The following is a 17961-nucleotide window of genomic DNA, read 5'->3' as shown; positions in this document are numbered from 1 at the left end:
CTATAGAGTCCGGTTCTAGATTTAGGTCAAGATCTACTTAAGTATTCATCTAATTTTGCATGAAATAGTCCTATATTATATAAATAATTATGTAATTAATAAAAGTATATTTAGATCAACTAAATTATTACCGTTGATTAGGTCTAAAGACTAGACTGGAATCTACATTATTTTTTTATGTATATATTTACGCGTTTTCAGTTACAGTAATCTTCATTATTTTTTATTTTTTTGTCGAAACTTGCATGCTATTTAATGCAAGTACTAATCTAGATTACATTATAGATCTTATAAAAAATAGTAATACATTGTGATATTGTGGAGATAAGATTTAGGCTTATATATGTATAACTAACAATGAAGCCCTATATTATTTTAGAAGATTATTGCCGTATTAGACCTCTTTATAAAGTCCAAGTTTTCGAACAACACTTTTATTCGAAAAATTTATATTAAATTAGTAAGTCAATAAACTCTACCATTTACACAAGAAACCAATTTTAGAAAAACGTATCGTACTATTGTGTAACATTTAAAAAATCACACAAAAAAAACATTTTGCTATCAAGCTTTTATTTAATAAAGAATACGAAATACATTAAATAAATACATTTGTTTAAATATATAATAATACTCTTCTATTTAAAAAGCTATACAGAAAAGAGTGGGTTACTTTATTATCTATTGAAGACTTTTACTAACATCGGGGAAGTAACCCTCGCTATTCTTTATAAATATTTAAATAGTGGAGTATTATAATGTATTTAAAGCAAGTCATACATTTTCTACCTTTTAGTGCATTATTACTGAAAAGCTTGTTATTAAAACGCTTTTTAGAAAATTGTTTCAGTACCTAAAATTTAAAAATTTACAATAGAGTTACAGGACTAAAAACCAATGCGCACCTAATGAACATGACAAATCGCGTATAATAGTTGAATAACACTTCCTACTAATTCGGACACAATTTTAATTAATTATTAAAAAATAATTTGGCATCGTATTAAGTCTAAATTAGTGTCAGATTGCATTGTCTTCATGTCTTGACTTACTCGCCAACTTTGAACCGAATATGTCATTTATAAATGCCCGAAATTTCGCTCGAGCGTTCCGATCTATGAGGACAGATAGGCAGACTGACAAAAGACGGACAGAGGAAGAAAGTTCTTTAAAAGCTTGTAAAATCATTACTATGTCCCGAGTTGCCACCCCTCGTGGTGTTTTATAAGAATATTCCACGAGGCTTAGAGAAGATCACTCCCGCTTTATTAATTTACGCATACATATTTTATTTTCGTGACCGAAACTTTATAAGACAGGTTAACAAAATAATGCCAATAATTTGTTGGTTGATAATGCCTAGTTTGGCCAACACGTAATACATTTATTTTATATTTAAGATACAATATCAAAAGCGACAAGAGATGGATAAAAGATTTTATTCCCAATTTGCGAAAACAAATTCACAAAACACAGCACAAAAATTGTTTATATAAGTAAAATTATGCAAAAGGTGCAATTCCAACAGAGATAAGCCCAAGTTTTTCATCAAATACGAAGGAGAAAAATACCAAACACAAATCCCTCATGAATTTTTTTTTTAATTTTCAAATAAATACTTTTAAACAAAATATATAAAATAGGCATATCCATTAAGAGTAACTCCCAAATCCCAAGTTATACAAATTTACTATCAAATAGAGACAAAAGGAACATTAATTCACTTTGATCCGAAAAGAATTATTGTGTGTCGATTTTAGCGGCTTATTGTGTGTCTATGACTGTCCTGATTCTATTAAAAATTGCGATTTTTACTTTTCACTGAATTTAAAATTAGATATTGATTTAAGTATTAAACAGGCTTTCCCCACTCCTCCCCAAAAAAGCCGTTTTTATTAGTTGTTAATGTTAAACATATCTAAATTTCATTTCACTAAATGAAGCTTTATACTTTGGTTGCCAATTGATTCTTTAATTATTGTTAATGGTAAATGTTAAACGTACCTAAATTTCATTTCGCTGAATGAAACGCCTTCCATGGGTAGCCAGTTAATACCTGGTTCTCCGGTGGCACCCCATAAACCATTAAGGTTAGATTCGTAACAAGTGAAATACCACCAAGCAGCGTGTTTATGTTCAGGACAACTATAGTCGATTGCATTATCATTATCCCGGTCGAATGTAGAAAACATCGCACCATTGTGGTAGCCTAGACTGTCCCCAGCATCTCCTGTGTAGCCACCAACATGTAGCCTGTAGCCGTCTGTCTCGCTAGAAATGCTGAAGCTGGAATACTTGGCGAAATATTTTGTCCCACTAAAGATCATATCAACTCTCAGTTCTGTTGGACGGTTAGACGTTAAGAGATGAATATTCTCATTACCCAGGTAAAAATTACCTGAAGTAAAATCACCAAACCCATTTTTGTATTCCATCCAGTTCCGATAAAAATCTACAGTCCCGGAAACACGTCTTTGGAAAATGGTCCATCCTCCACCGTCTGTCACTGTGTCACACATGACCTGTACTCTAGAGTTTATGTTCACAAGAGGTCGAGGTTCACTGCTATTTACAGTTTTGCATGCTTCTGAATGTATACAAACAAGTCTTGTTTATATAAATCATTAATTTGTATTTACATTTTCTTTTATACAAATCTTTTGTATTAACATATACACATTTTGTTTTATAAAACGGTAGAATTGATAAAAAATAATTAGAATGGTTTTGATATTATCTCCCTCTGTTAAAGTGCTAGTATGGAAACGTCATCGAAATAAGATGTAGTCCCTGCCAGTGTAATATTTACTGCCCAGTTTCTCTGCGTATATTTATCTTTTTGTACACAAAATATGAAGATAATTATTGTAGGCGTACAAAATCGAAATTATTTGTTGCAATATTAGATGCTATTATATCTCTAGGACACTCGTCAACGTTAATATAGGCACCATATTGGTCAAGCCGGAGCCTGAAACGCTCTAGAAATCACGACCAATGGAGGTTACCGGTGGTAAAGTTTAAACATAGGTTCAAGTAATAACTCTGACCAGCCGTATATATCGTACAAGCAGCACAATGAACGGGCTTAAATAGAAATTTATGCCATAAATTCTTTCATGTTGATCAGCAACAACTTCTGAACGTTTTACTGTGATTAAATTAATGATGTAAGGGTACATTAATAATAAGCAACGGGATAAACTATCGCATACTAACACTCCCAACCCCGCGAGATTTGATAATGGGTAATATCAGGCAAAGTATCCCTAGAGTTAAACGCATTACGCTGATTGCTTCGGTACACAATACCGGAGAGACTTCAAAAGACACCCAAAATGTAATTTGAGTGCTAATACAATTAGTACAATTTACCCCAAATTTAAAATATTCGCCCGTTAAGTGTGTCGTGAAAAAACATTTTACTTAATCTCTTGGTATCAGTGCTGCTTGAAATGTACGTTTTACCTTTTAGTTTATTTACTACATTATACAACAATACACATTATGAATGTTTAAACGTAGGCGCGTAGTGCTCGAGGGATAGCGCCAAATTGCACCATGCAAAGACGCCTGAAGGCGCGTCTGATTCGATTAAGTCAACGATTACTGCTTGAAATGTACGTTTTACCTTTTAGTTTATTTACTACATTATACAACATTACACATTATGAATGTTTAAACGTAGGCGCGTAGTGCTCGAGGGATAGCGCCAAATTGCACCCTGCAAAGACGCCTGAGGGCGCGTCTGATTCGATTAAGTCAACCATTACTGTTGCCCATCGAGCTTTTAGTGTATAAACTTTTTTTTTAAAACGAACGTAGGTGATTAAGTGCAATGTCGTTGGTATACACTGAACGTACTGTTTACTAATTATTTTTTAAAATCAATAACAGTTAATAAGCCAGGCCCCACAAGTCCTAAATGTTTATTTCTTTCCCCTTAAGGATACGCTTAGAGTATTATAATTTAGTTCAATAAATTGAAACAGGCGCGTCCACCGACGCCCCTGCACGGTTCAATTGGGCGCCCTGGGCTATCTTGTGAGCGCTATGGTGCATAATTGTGTTTAAACAGTGCGATTGACAATGGATAAAACAGGTTCCTATAGTCTTTAAGTGCATCAAATCCGGGCGTCTTCCGGCACCCCGACAGGGTGCTATTTGGCGCCCCGGGCCTTCCTGTGCTTGCTATGGTACCTACGTTTGCGTAAGTGAGTTCAAAAGACTATGAATAAGTTGGGTACTATAGTCGTTTACAAAGTTGAATCAGGCGGTTACGCCGCACGTCGTCATGGTGCGATTTGGCGCCCCGGGCTAGACTGTGGACACTTTGAGTTCATCTTTGCGTTTGTGTTTTCTTTGTGTTTAAGTTTGGGTTTGTGTTTGATTGTGTATTATCATTTGTGTTTGTATTTGTGTTTGTTTTATGTTTGCGTTTTTTGTGTTTTGGTTGGTTGTGGTTAGGGTGGGCAATGCCGGGTAAATGCTGATTACTGAACACACAAGTTATGGTCCTTTACAGATACTTTTTCATAGATGCCAGTGCAGGGCCTGGCCGGGACGGCTAGTATATATATATAAATATATATATATATATATATATATATATATATATATATATATATATATATATATATATATATATACCTAATCACAACCATAGATCATAGTATTGAAATTAAAATGTTAGTGGCTCTTTAAAAGGTGGGAGATCTTGTAAAGTGTAACTTTTGGCAACTTTTGGCTCTTCTGTCTCCAAAGGTTGCCGACCCCTGCCTTAGGCTGCTATTATAGCCGTCACTATACGAAAGTATTGAAGTGTTTGTGATGTAAAGAATTATGAAATTCGATGTAGCTACTAAATTGGTTGGCACCAAATTAATACGTGCTATGTGAATTATTGTATAAATAATGTAGCTTGGTTACTACATTAGACTAAGTTTAATACTTTAGGTTAGAAAGACTGTTTGATAATGATAACTGATTTGAAATTATATGTTGTTTTCCCCTAGGAATAATTTCTTTCAGCGTATCTGATGTGATGTTTTAAGGTCTAAGATGTGATCGGCATTGTGTGGAATCTTCTTTTTTACATGATGAATCAACGAGAAGTGTTTTTGTAGCATGTATACCTGACTGGTGTTCTGAGACGTATACTTCGCAAAGTCGTCAAAATGTGAGTGTGTGTGTTTGTGTGTGTATGTGTTGAGAGATGAACTTAACAGAAACTTCAAGAATTGGTTAAAATTGTTTCATACGTTAAGGTCTATGATGTGAATATGTTACCACAGCTGGCATTGTTAGATAAAACAAAATGTTGGATTATTGATTCATTAGTTAAAGCTAATGTTAGTAGCATAGAGGTTTGGGGGTAATGTTATGATGTTTGTTTGAATAGGCAAATAGGTGCGCAAGGATGCTGGTGCGGGTCAATATTGAACGAATGAAAGTGACGATTTATGAGGATCGTTGTTGCCGGGAAAAAACTGAAAGGAGGCTTGTTCTTGTAGTCTTGGAGTGAGGCCGTAAATGCATTCAAGTCTTAATATTGTTTGTAAAATTCGTTGCATGTATTAGTATTTTGAAATGGATATTAGAGTTTTCTAGCATCGTTTTTTGAAGTGATTTGTATGCACTGATGTCGTTGTGCTTTAGAATGAACTATTAAAGGTTAGACGGAATATAATGGTAGAGTAGACCCGCTCTCTGCTACTTGCAGACCCACGGTATAACAGGTGGTATTTCATTGAATGACATATCCATACATTTTCTGCAATACTAATGATGTATCCACTACTAAAACGCAAGTAGCTTTCCGGTGTGTATGTATTGATTTGCTGACAAGAACTTGTGTTTTGATTACTGCGTTAATCAATATTTATATATAGATTGTGTTAAGATTAAGCGACGATAAGTTAGCGTATGGTTTTCATTTCAAGCCTTAGCCCTAGCTCTAGCCCTATCTTTATCAGGATTGTTATATGCACATTTAAATAAGGACAGTAGTTGAATAAATATTGACTAAGAAAATATTAGGTATTACATGCGTATACTTAATTAAATAAGTTCGGATCATCCAAAAAGGTTGAAGACTACTGATTTCGGTGGTCTGAGAAGTCTGATACAATTCCTTGAAAGAAACAAAACTATATGACTCAACCAAATCGTAATTGTATGGGTGAATACACTCCATATTACCTATACGAATCCTGTCAGGTATTTGTTCGTATGGGAAGTACGGCGGTTAAAATCGGTACTGTTAAAACACTAACCTATACAGCTTTGGCGATCCGTACTACTGACGATGTATCCTAGGTTACATGAGCAGGAATAGCCTCCGTTTGTGTTGGTACAAATCTGCTGGCATGGACTTCCTGTTGGATCATTGCATTCATCGACGTCTGAAAATATTTTTGATAGAAAAGTAAACGGTTATACTTTACGTAGACTGTTCGATTACACGATAATAATTTGTGTTGCTGTATACATACATTTAATTTATTGGTACGTCCAGATGTTACAGTGCCTTTATTGCTAATAACATAATCAAGAATATTTTCAATAAGAAAATTATGAAATTGTACAAGGAATAAATCTTATATATTGTATGTCAGTTATATTTAATATGAAAATATTTATAATTGTATATTCTTTGATTCCTATTGATATACAAAATGTAAATATAAACGCCCGATACAAAAATTGATTTCTATACTTGTAAAACTTTGGCTTGTGTTGATAATTAAAATAGAAATGTAAACACATGATTTATATGTAATTTTGTTTGTAACAAATCATAAGCATCCCTGATTATAAATGTGTATGCTACAAATATTAAAGTATATTTTTAAATTGATAACTTTGATCATATCTCCAATAAATCGCCTAGAGTCTATCAAATTTTTTTTTCTTCAAGTTTAAAAGAGGACTATTAGCAACGCGATGAAAAGAGTGCAATATAAAAAGTATTCGGTTAGATTTAGGGATAGTGCACTGTTTTCAAAAAGGACGCGCAAAGGTTATATTTTTGTCTGAAGACGATATATGTTTAAACGACTCACCATCGCACGAGCTGGAGTTTGTGCTACTGACGGTGTAACCTGGACCACATGAACACGAGTAGCTGCCAACAGAGTTTGTACAAAGCTGCTGACACGGATTTCCAGCTGGACGATTGCATTCATCGACATCTGAAATGTGTATTTTCAAGAGGAAATACTGTTTTACTAATCAGAACTTTCGCATTAATTATAAACAGATAAATATATAATAAAGCACTGAAAGTAAAAAAAAAAAATAATTTCATTAATCATCTAATAATCCACCACTCTTTTCACAAGAAAAGCGTGGTCTTTTTTTAATTTCAGTGAGGGTATTTCATAGACTGTATAGTGATCCAAACTTTTAAATTAATGAGTGAATAGCAAACCTAAAAACAATTGATCACCAAATAAAAACGTATAATGTGTGTAAAAGAGCGGGAGTAGTACTTTATCCAGGAAATATTAAATAATTCTTTGAAGTTTAAAAACCAATTGGATTAAATCAAATTTGTGTCACAGTTCATTGTCATCAGATCTTTACTCAAGTGCCAAGTTTGTAAAAAATATAAATAACGAAGAAGCAAGTTTTACAAAAACTTGTAAAATAAGACGTGTCTTTGATGAGGCAACATAATTTACCTATTTCGGTAAGATTAACACAGTAATAAATGTCTCACTGTTTTAAAGTTTAATTAATTAAAAATTGATTAAAAATCATGTCTATATTCCGAGTTGTCATTCCTCTTGTCTTTTTAAAGAATATTCCAGAAAGTTTAGGGGAGTTGACTCAAGGTTTAATTCTTTCTTGACTGTCACAATTTATAATTTTTTAAAAATTTTATATCGGTGTCAAATGAAGTTGACGTGAAACTTACCTACACACTTCTTGCGATCTGTGCTGCTGACTGCATAGCCAGGTCTACAGGAGCAGGCCAAAGGTCCATTCACATACGTCGTTATGTGGTCACATATACAGGCTAATATATATATATATATATATATATATATATATATATATATATATATATATATATATATATATATATATATATATATATATACATACATACATCAATAACTCATGTTATGATAACTAAAAACAACAGAAGTAGTTTGATAATCTTTAAACCTAATTACAAGATTTTAAAACAGATCTATACAAATTGTTCACCTTTACACCGTGCAGGATTTGAGTTGTCACTCTGACAAACACACTTTCCACTAGGCGGAGTTTTCTCACAGGTACACACAGCTTTATCGATAAAAAATTTTTTTATACAAGCCAGATAAACTTTATACGGGCAAATTATATTATGTTATTTCAACGTTATTTTATTATTTGATTATTAATTTTTAATTAATGTATTAAACTGTTATGTAACAGATACTCACCGTGCGCATAATATACACAGAGGCCCAACACAACTATGATATTTAGCTTTGAACTCGCCAGCGCCATGCTTTAAGTAAGTTGAATGTTTATCTGTAAGCAAGTAATAACCCAAAAAAATTAATTTAAAACAGAAAAAGGAGTAAGCTACTGTTTTTATTACTGATTTTCACAAAAAAGACATTATGTTTTCTGTTGTTTACATTTTAAGCAAAAAATGTATACAGGTAAGTGACGTTAAAAATCAGTTACAGTTTCATTTTAAAAACTGTCGTAAATAGTGGAATGTTTGAAGTCTGTGTCTCAGTATAAGTTTTTACATGCAGATTAGTTTATGTTCTAGAGTAAAAAGTAATTAAAACACAATATAGTTTTAAATTTACTTAAAAGATGGAGTGGTCTAGCGGTATAGAGCTGGGCTGCTAACCTGTACGTCTCGAGTTCGAATCCTGATTTATGTCAAAATAACGTCCCTGAGTCCAGCCAACTCTGATGGGTACTTAACTCATGTTAGACAATAAATCGCTGACCAACTATTCCTTCATACGCCGAGGTCACAGAAACAAGTGAACTCAACTTCATTAGCCCTATATGCCATCAAGTTTGTAAAGGGAACTCTACTCCACTCCACTCCACTCCACTCCACTCCACTCCACTCCACTCCACTCCACTCCACTCCACTCCACTCCACTCCACTCCACTCCACTCCACTCCACTCCACTCCACTCTACTCTACTCTACTCTACTCTACTCTACTCTACTCTACTCTACTCTACTCTACTCTACTCTACTCTACTCTACTCTACTCTACTCTACATTAAAGAGGTAATTTTCCATTCGAGAAAAATGTCTAATTGATGTATTTAAATAATACAATTGCAATACACTTAAACGATTAAAGTGTAGGCTTCTTGTTTTCAATTTTAAAACATAGCAGGGAACGAGACATGTTCTACACTTATTTACGTTGAATTGAATTAAATTGAAGCGCATGTTTGTGAAAAGCCAGAGGTGTCCCAAATTGTTGGAAAGTAAATTTAATAAGTATTTAAGAAGATAAAAATTAATGAATTCAGGAAGCAAAATGCTGAAATAGAAGTCAACTGGCCAGAAGGTGCATAACTCTGAGCCATGTAATACTAAGACTTAATTTAATTGTGTTGCAGGAAATCAACTTCAATATTATAATTAAACAGAAAAAGAAGACTATACGAATGTGTTTCGTCGTTGATAAGATCATGTAACTTGTTTTTATTTAAAATATATAGTTTTATTTAGAACACAACATTTTGTAATTACTCTTTATTATCTATTCCTTGTCTAACCTCTCCGTGTAAAATTCCACCTCCCTACATTTTTTGACGTGGGTATGTTTATAATTTCGCATCAACGAAATAAAACTTATATAGAAACTATATGTTTTTACCAGTAGCCGTCACCTACCACACCCTCCACCACCGGACAAAATTTACCCCCCCCCCCCAAAAAAAGTAAGTGCCCTCCCCCTCTCAAACCTACTCGGAGAAAAAAGTCTGAAAGTAACACTGTTTGTGATATGGACTTTGCTGGCCAAACATTAAAATGCATCTTCCATAAGCTTTAATTGCAAATACCAATTAGAAGGTAAAGTAATTGACAATTGTGTAGCATAGATCTGTCATATGTTGCTAGTAGATTACTATTGGAAATAGATAATAAAACAGAACTATGACATTCTTGTTACGAAGAAAATGTACTATAAATCTATATACTATTTTTATGTGTCTTATATAAATATATATTGTTAATTCTCATTGAATAAACAGTTTAAAATCGAATGCGAGAATCATTTTTACTTGCTTTTTGAGTAACCACATTTTCAGATGTATTTTTACCCTTTATTTACGATTTTGGTTTACTATAAACACGACGCTTTGATAAACCATATCAAGGAGATTTGTCTTTGATGTGGTTTTCATGTTTGAATCGAAACCAAAGGCTGCACGTGTTAAATCGATTTGACGTTATGTTTTACAAACATATCAGATGATAAAGGCACTTGATATTGGCTGTACTAGGCACTCCTTAAGGGCACTTTTCAGGGGTTGATGGATCAGGCTGTAGTGGGATTGGGAGACTGGTAAATACAGTTAGACCACATCCGGTGCTGGACTGGGTTACATTTTGTAGGCTTACTGCCAGTAGCAGGTGATTAAGAGGGTTGGTAAGGCTTTTTAAATGAGACAACAATGATGCACAAAACAGTGGCGACACAAGGCGAGGTTCACTAATCTCGTGATCATTACAATCAACAATGATTTATCTGCTTAAATAATATAATAATTAGGCATGGTGTTGACACCTAACAGAAAAATATGTAATACGTGGTCCTAGGAGAAGTGGCAAACGTAGTTAACGCAAAGGGTCACCACCGACTTGTGACGCCACTGGCAGCAACTACCCTCCCGTGATCAGAAGTTAAAATAAAACGCAATTAGCTGTATCTAAAATCTATTTTATTCTAAGCTAAATTTTATTGAGAAAAAAACGATACATTTAAATGTCTTCAAAATACTGTGCTTCTAAAAAAATGAAAAAGCATACTTTAATATAATTAGCGAGCCGATTTAGTTGTTTTATTTTCTACTTTTCAGTGATTCATAATTTGTAAATTCGACACTACCAATGCTGCTAATGAAAATATGTTGCTTTAAAACACACTATCAGTAGTTGCCCAAGGCTCTTCTTGCGCATATGTCCCCTAAATTGTAGTAGGGGAGTTTTTAACGATCTACATCTATCAGGGGAGCGGTGATGTATAGGGAAAAAACATGTACATCTCACATATTTAGCTTTAAGCATGTGGGCGGCCTTGGCAAGTGTGCACACTAAACACATCTTGCCGTGTAAGTTCTTTATTGCGTTAAGCAAAGCCATATATTGTCAATACAAAAGGGACGATAGCAACCTTGGTTTTCAATCAATATTTTGCTTTTGTGTTTAGAAGCTAAGAACCATGTAAAAAGAAGTAAAAATATATTGGATTTCTAACAATATCCCGATAGCCTATATTTGTTGCACAAATTTGAAACAGCTGTTTTCGTGTGTTTTATTTGTTTGTTTCATTACAAAACGAATCAAAACTTGTTGCAGTGTAGAAAGTCGATTCTGTGATGTGGTTTTGGAAGCTGTTTGATAGCAACCAAGTAATACCGAGTCTATCAAACTGGCGTGTTCCACATAATGTTGTACATCCAAAGCAGCCATTACCCAAACTAAGCTACAGTTTTAAAAGCCTGTTGAACCAAAGCTTTAGTTTGTCCCTTCTAACATTGGGCATCCCAACCTGCCATACAACGAACTAAACCGTTTAGTTTGTCCCTACTAACATTGGGCATCCCAACCTGACATACAACGAACTAAACCGTTTAGTTTGTCCCTACTAACATTGGGCATCCCAACCTGACATACAACGAACTAAACCGCAGTTTCAAAAGCCTATATAACCTAGTGTGTACCATATAATGACGGTCATAACAACTTGCCATACAACTAAGCCTATTTAACCGAAGATCAAGAGTGTATCACATAAAGCTATTGTTTACCAATGTATAAGTCTATTAATTGAGATTAATCTTTGATGCCGTATTACGGCTAATGAAGAGCTATTTATTTATTTCAATATCTACGTTGTATCGGGCTCGGCAAATAACGTATTTATTCTGCAAATCCTAATGTGATGGCATTAAACCATTTAAGTAAAGTCCTATGATTTTATTGTCGTTTTAAATCCAAAAAGATCAGATCCTTATAGAAATTTCAAAAACACAAGATTGTAGAGATTTAATAGTCTGTATGATGAAACAAATACTTCAAATAGTCTTAAAAAGACTAGAGCGTGTTTGGACTCAGTGATGTGGGCAAACATAAGACCGTTAGACTTCAAATTATGCGAAGACCGATAACATAAGCCTATTCATAGGACAATAAGTATAACATTTAAAATCAATGATCATATTCTACTATAGTAATAGGGTTGATTAATTCTTACATATAAACTGGAAGCTACCTCTAGACTAAGTAAATAACCAAAATACTGTAGGGTTTAAGTGTAAAAGAATGCTAAAAAGTTGACATTTCTAAATATGTAAAAAATCAGTTTAATTATTTCAACTCCCAAACTTTTTTTTATGTGTAAAAATATGTCTTATGTTTATTTATATCATAGATTGATAGTCAATTCTTATATATATATATATATATATATATATATATATATATATATATATATATATATATATATATATATATATATATATATAACACTATACGAACTTAAGATATTCTTTTTTGGCCTGGTTTGGTTTGAAAAATAACGGATTTAAAAAAAATATATATATTCCAACAACATGTCATGTGTGTTAGTAGCCTGTTTTAAAAAAAAATCTATGACAGTAATCTTTTTGCAAACCAACAATCAAGTCGAGAATGCAAAAAAATACTTTTTTTAACTATAAAAATTTGATTCTAGTCGGCTGTGGGCCCCTAAATGGCGTGCTCCTCCCTCTCCCCTCCCCCCCTGGCTCGCATTGCGAGTCTGGCGGGACTGTAATTGATTCAACAACGTGAACAATACTTTTTTTTAAGATATGGGACATATACATTAATGGAAAAAAGAGAGACATACGTAAAGTGAAAAAAAAGAAAGAGAAAAAAATAGAATGAAAGAAAGAAAGAAGGGGAGAAAAAATTAAATGATTAAAAATAAATAAGTAAGAAGAAAAAGAAAAAAAAAGATAAAGAAAGAAAGGAAGAAATACACATTTTAAAAAAAGAAGAAAAAAAAAGAAAGAAAGAAATAATCAAACAAACCAACGAACGAGTAATGAAACACAAACAAATAAGCAGAAGATAAAAGCAACATCAATCATTAATATAAGAAATGCTATATAACCCAGTTTCAAAATCAAACAAACGAACGATGATAACTAAAAACTCGAAAAAAGTAGCGTCCAAAATACATAAACGAATATAACACTATAATATACCCAACTTAGAAAACAATTTAAACCGATTAAAATAGCATACCTGAGCCTTTATAAGGAGAACTATTTTATTGAGAACCTTAATGATAGTAGCCTCTTTAGATTCTTACCTACTAGTTCAGTATCGTCTGACCAACCATCGGCTATCGTTGAGTCTACTCTGGGTGTGGATCTTTGAAGAGTCTAAGCTAGCAGGTCCAAGTTTGTCTGCAAGTCGATGTGTGTCTAGTCTTACTCCTGGGTTTTATAAATATCCACTACAGCAGAGGTATTCTAAACTATGTAAACGGTTTTGTTTGAAGATGAAGGTGCTTAAGAGCTTAAGATGATCAAAGATATAACATTTAAAAGGAAACTTCCTTTGTTAGATTACTTATTATTTTTTCAAAAACAAATGTTCCCTTACTAACCCGAGAATATTGATTACGATAAAGATATTATCGTAGGTCATCTATATGTAGGTTTTTTGTAACACATTGCCTTGACCTAGAAGCTATGAATATTTTGCATAAATAATATTCATATTTAATCTAGGCACGGTAGTTTGTGTTCACTTTAAAGAAAACAGTTCAATACAATTGAGTAAAATTGCCATTCAAGTGTATGTGTGTTTTCCCTAAAAATAATGGTTATTGAGAATCACGCGCATTCTAGTTATATTATGATGCTAAAAGAGAATATTATAACTTTTAGTTCAACCCGTTTGAGCTACAACTAAACCTGTTCTTTAGAGATAAATTAATATTACATTGCGCACGTGAACACATTTTAAATAAAAACAGCTTCCAAATGGCAAGCAAACTATAAAATCTGGTCTACGGTTTAAACAACCAGCCTACCAGAAAACAAACAAAAACAAAGATTGTAATCTTAATAAATAAATTGTTTTGGCAATGGGCACAGGCAAAATGCGACCAAAATTTCACAATCTGTATGACACTAATAGACATATTTTTAAATGTATACACATGTGATACTATATTTTTAACATCTTCTTAACGTACGCGTCATAATTCTCACATTTTAAAGTATGGCGCTAAACCGCACTATCTATCGCACTCTTTAGAACAAACGTAGATATTATTGCTCTCATGGGAAAACTTAGGGTGCCGAGTTGCACCCTGCAGGGCGCCAGAGGACCCTCTCTTGAGTATTCTATCACATTTTCGATTTCCATGTAAATAGGATGAACAGTATCGAACCTCATTCAACTTTAATTTTTTTTTAAAATACTGTCTATGGAGAAAAATTGCAACACCCTTCTAAAATTAAAAAAAAAATATCGTATTAACTCCTCAAAATGTTATGGCAATCTAATGAACTGTGTCGAACCGCAATATTTTTTTTTACTTTAAATCTCGTGAATATAGAAGAATTGAATCGTGGCCTATTGGGTCGCCGCCCTTAGGAAATTTTATTGTTTCCCCATTTAAATCTTTGCAGGAGCAATCTTAACAAGTTCCTAAAGTTTCAAAAAGACAGAATGAAACCTGTACAGGACACACACACACAAACACAAATACACAATATTTTGATTTGTATATAATATGTATAAAAAAAACATAAAAGTATGTCTGTGTTTGTTGGCTTGAATATTTGTAGATCTGTGGGTTTTTCATTTTGCATCCCCATGAAACTTTAAAATTCATTGAAAATACTCCAAGATAGGTTATACAAATTCATTCATTACTAAATATAGTCGTAGTCATACCACTAACTCTTGAAAATTAGATTTAAAAAAGTGTCCCCTACCGTCCAGGGAAAATTTTGTCACCACCCTTCCCCCACCAAAAGTTTCAGCTGTCCACAACCTCCTCCGGGTAGAAAAAGGACTGAAAATGTTTATTTTTTATAGCTTCACAGTTTCCATCACATGACTTTGCTTTGCACCGCAACAATAATTTAAAACCAATAACAGTTAAAAAACCAGCTCCTAAATGTTCTCTATCTTTACTTCTATCCGTTTGCTTGGGGTATTGTAATTGTTACTAAATTGAAAGAGGCGTGTTCGCCGGCGCCCCAGCATGATTCGATTTGGCGCCCTGGACTATCCTGTGAGCACTTTGGTGCATAATTTCGTTTTAAACAGTGCGATAGACTGTAGATAGGAAAGGTTACTTTAGTCTTTAAGTGAATCGAATCTGCGCATGCTCCGGCGCCCCGGCAGTGTGCTATTATGTTTTCACGGGCCTTCCCGTGTTTGCTAAGACGCCTAAGCTCGTTTAAGTGCGTGCAAAAGACTATTAGGTTGAGATTCTGTTTTTTTGTCTGTGTTTGCTTTTGGTTTGTTTTCGTTTGCTTTTTCGTTTAAGTTTCTGATTGTATTTTCTTTGTGTTTGTATTTCCGTATGTGTTATGTTTGCTTTTTTTGTGTTTTGGTTTTTGTTAGTTGTAGTTAGGGTGGGCAATGCCGGGTATATGCTGATTACTAATTACACAAGTAATGGTCCTTTACAGAAAGGTTTTTCGGAGAGGCTATTGCAGGGTCTGGTTGGGACGGCTAGTTATAGATAATTTAAAGAAAATCATTGAACTTCTCCTATAGTGCATTGTTACAAAAACGCTTGTTTGTAACACGTTTTGTATGCTTTTTTGTAAAACCACTAACACATTAAACACAATAGATATCGCTACAAACTGATCGAATAGGGTATAGTATATTTGATGCATGAGTGTAAATAATTACTTCAACACATTTTATATTTACTGAGTTTAGAACTTATTTTCGTATCGCTAGTCTTACTTCTGTGTTGTCAGTTGCATATGTTAATAGGTGAATTACCAGTTTTTTTCTAACGTTTAAACTAATATTAAAGCGTAGGCATTGAAAAAGTAAACCCTATTGATTATTGATCGTACTCATTTCGCAGTAAGAACGCGCGCAAGACACTTGATCGATTTTAAAAATATACTCAACCTTGAAACAAAAGTTAGTGGTAAGACATGTGTTCAAAAATATGGGTGACTATGTTAGTAGAGTCAGTGTGATACGTCAACTTGCATCAGCTATTCAGTGGCTGAATATATTTTTTTTTTTCGTCCGGGAATTGTGCTGGCGGAAGTAATTTTTTCGGCACTGCACCCCCCCCCCTCTTCTGCAGGATGAGATGCATAAAAGAACCTGGGCAATTGAACAGCTTAGTAGATAAAAATTACAACTCTTTTTCTGTTCTACATACACTAAATGGATCCGACGATTCCCGCACAACCATGCCGTCCCCTACTTTTTTACGTAATTATCTATAAAGTGAATCTATTTAACAGACAGTGATATTTAATCCTGTATTGCTATTTCAACGTCTAGTTTAAATTGTTGGTAGGCCCTATATGTATCTTTGTAATCCGAGTAACAAGAAATTATTTATAAAGAATGACATTCTTTCGTTGTAAAATAATCTACATAATCTGAAACCCCGGGCAAATGCCCTTATAACGGTAAGTGGAGATAATTTTTACATTTTCTTAAAAAATGCCATACCCAGCTAAACATGACGAAAGGAAATATTCTCTAGAATATGTTCGAAATAATTGAATAATAGTAACCCAGGTAGCTTGTGGCATTGGTGAGCGATATCAACTTGACTAGATTATTACATGACTTTATCTTGCTGTTTCATACAGCGGTAATTTCGTCTAGTAATATCGTAACAAAGTAAATTATATATTCCGATAAATACCCAAAAAGATTTGAAGCTACCTATTTATTTGTTTAATATATTGCTAGTACATTGTAAAATTAATATATACTATTAGAGAAGCAAGATAGTAGAATGTTTTTTCTACAAGACAAATCATACAAGAAATAGTGGAGAGAAACAAATCTGGATATTTTGGACTCACCTCATTTGATTGACTGTGCTGTTTCAAATGGCAATGTATAGCCCACATTGGCGCGTGCTTTATGTTTTGTAGTATCTATGGTAACTATTTAACCATTCAGAGGACTGGATGGAAATATCAATAAAAGTAAAAAACCAATACGTGGCGAAAATCATTTTACTAATTCATCTGACCAAACTACTTTGCATAAATTACAATATGTTAAGCAGGCCTACTGAACTTAAATGAATAACATAAAGTAATTAATCATTTTAGAACTAAATGTTAATTAAAAATTTACAATCAGATTTAGTTACAGACACATAGTAGGCAATTTATTATAAGGTTTGTGTCCCCCATCAAAGAAGTAAAAAGATACGCCTATGTAAAAAAAAAAGAAAGATAACCATCTGGTGACCTAAACAAGCGACGAAACTCGCCTTTCTTTTCTTTCATCGACTTTATTGAGCGTATGTTTGAAATCAACCCTGTTCTGCTGCTTCATCGTCGGATGCACGCGTGCGTGAAATCATCGAAACCACTGGGTCATCACGTGATGGCTGGCGTAAACAAAAGTCAAACAACCTTGAAAATAAAAAAACAAATGGATGTTAAACAACAGGGAGATGATAGGTGACTCGGTCAATAGAATCTGTGTTACACGTCAGCTGGCAACATCTGC

The 17961-nt window shown here is 33.6% G+C and overlaps 1 protein-coding gene across 1 annotated transcript; it reads right to left on the bottom strand.

Moving 5' to 3' along the window:
- Positions 1 to 761: 761 nt before the first annotated feature.
- On the bottom strand, positions 762 to 13694 carry LOC131940852 (ficolin-1-like). The gene is made up of 7 exons (XM_059299744.1): positions 13571 to 13694; positions 8439 to 8529; positions 8218 to 8298; positions 7922 to 8023; positions 7065 to 7193; positions 6276 to 6404; positions 762 to 2587 (listed from the first exon to the last, which is right to left on the bottom strand). Exons 2-7 carry the CDS (start codon positions 8503 to 8505, stop codon positions 1995 to 1997), a joined length of 1101 nt encoding a protein of 366 aa, XP_059155727.1. The 5' UTR covers positions 8506 to 8529; positions 13571 to 13694; the 3' UTR covers positions 762 to 1994.
- Positions 13695 to 17961: the final 4267 nt, after the last annotated feature.

The sequence above is a fragment of the Physella acuta genome, unplaced genomic scaffold, assembly GCF_028476545.2.
Source record: "Physella acuta isolate Inbredline_101_S28 unplaced genomic scaffold, ASM2847654v3 ptg000024l, whole genome shotgun sequence".
Classification (NCBI taxonomy): Eukaryota; Metazoa; Mollusca; class Gastropoda; family Physidae; genus Physella; species Physella acuta.
The sequence above is the reverse complement of the archived record's forward strand: the minus strand, read 5'-3'. Positions and strand labels throughout refer to the sequence as shown.

What these genes read in the sequence shown, in the direction of transcription:
- LOC131940852 (XM_059299744.1), bottom strand. Translation starts at nt 8,505, where the DNA reads ATGGCGCTGGCGAGTTCAAAGCTAAATATCATAGTTGTGTTGGGCCTC. An exon ending in CTGTGTATATTATGCGCACG is followed by an intron (nt 8,299 to 8,438) that starts GTGAGTATCTGT and finishes TTATCGATAAAG; the next exon opens with CTGTGTGTACCTGTGAGAAA. An exon ending in AAACTCCAGCTCGTGCGATG is followed by an intron (nt 6,405 to 7,064) that starts GTGAGTCGTTTA and finishes AAATATTTTCAG; the next exon opens with ACGTCGATGAATGCAATGAT.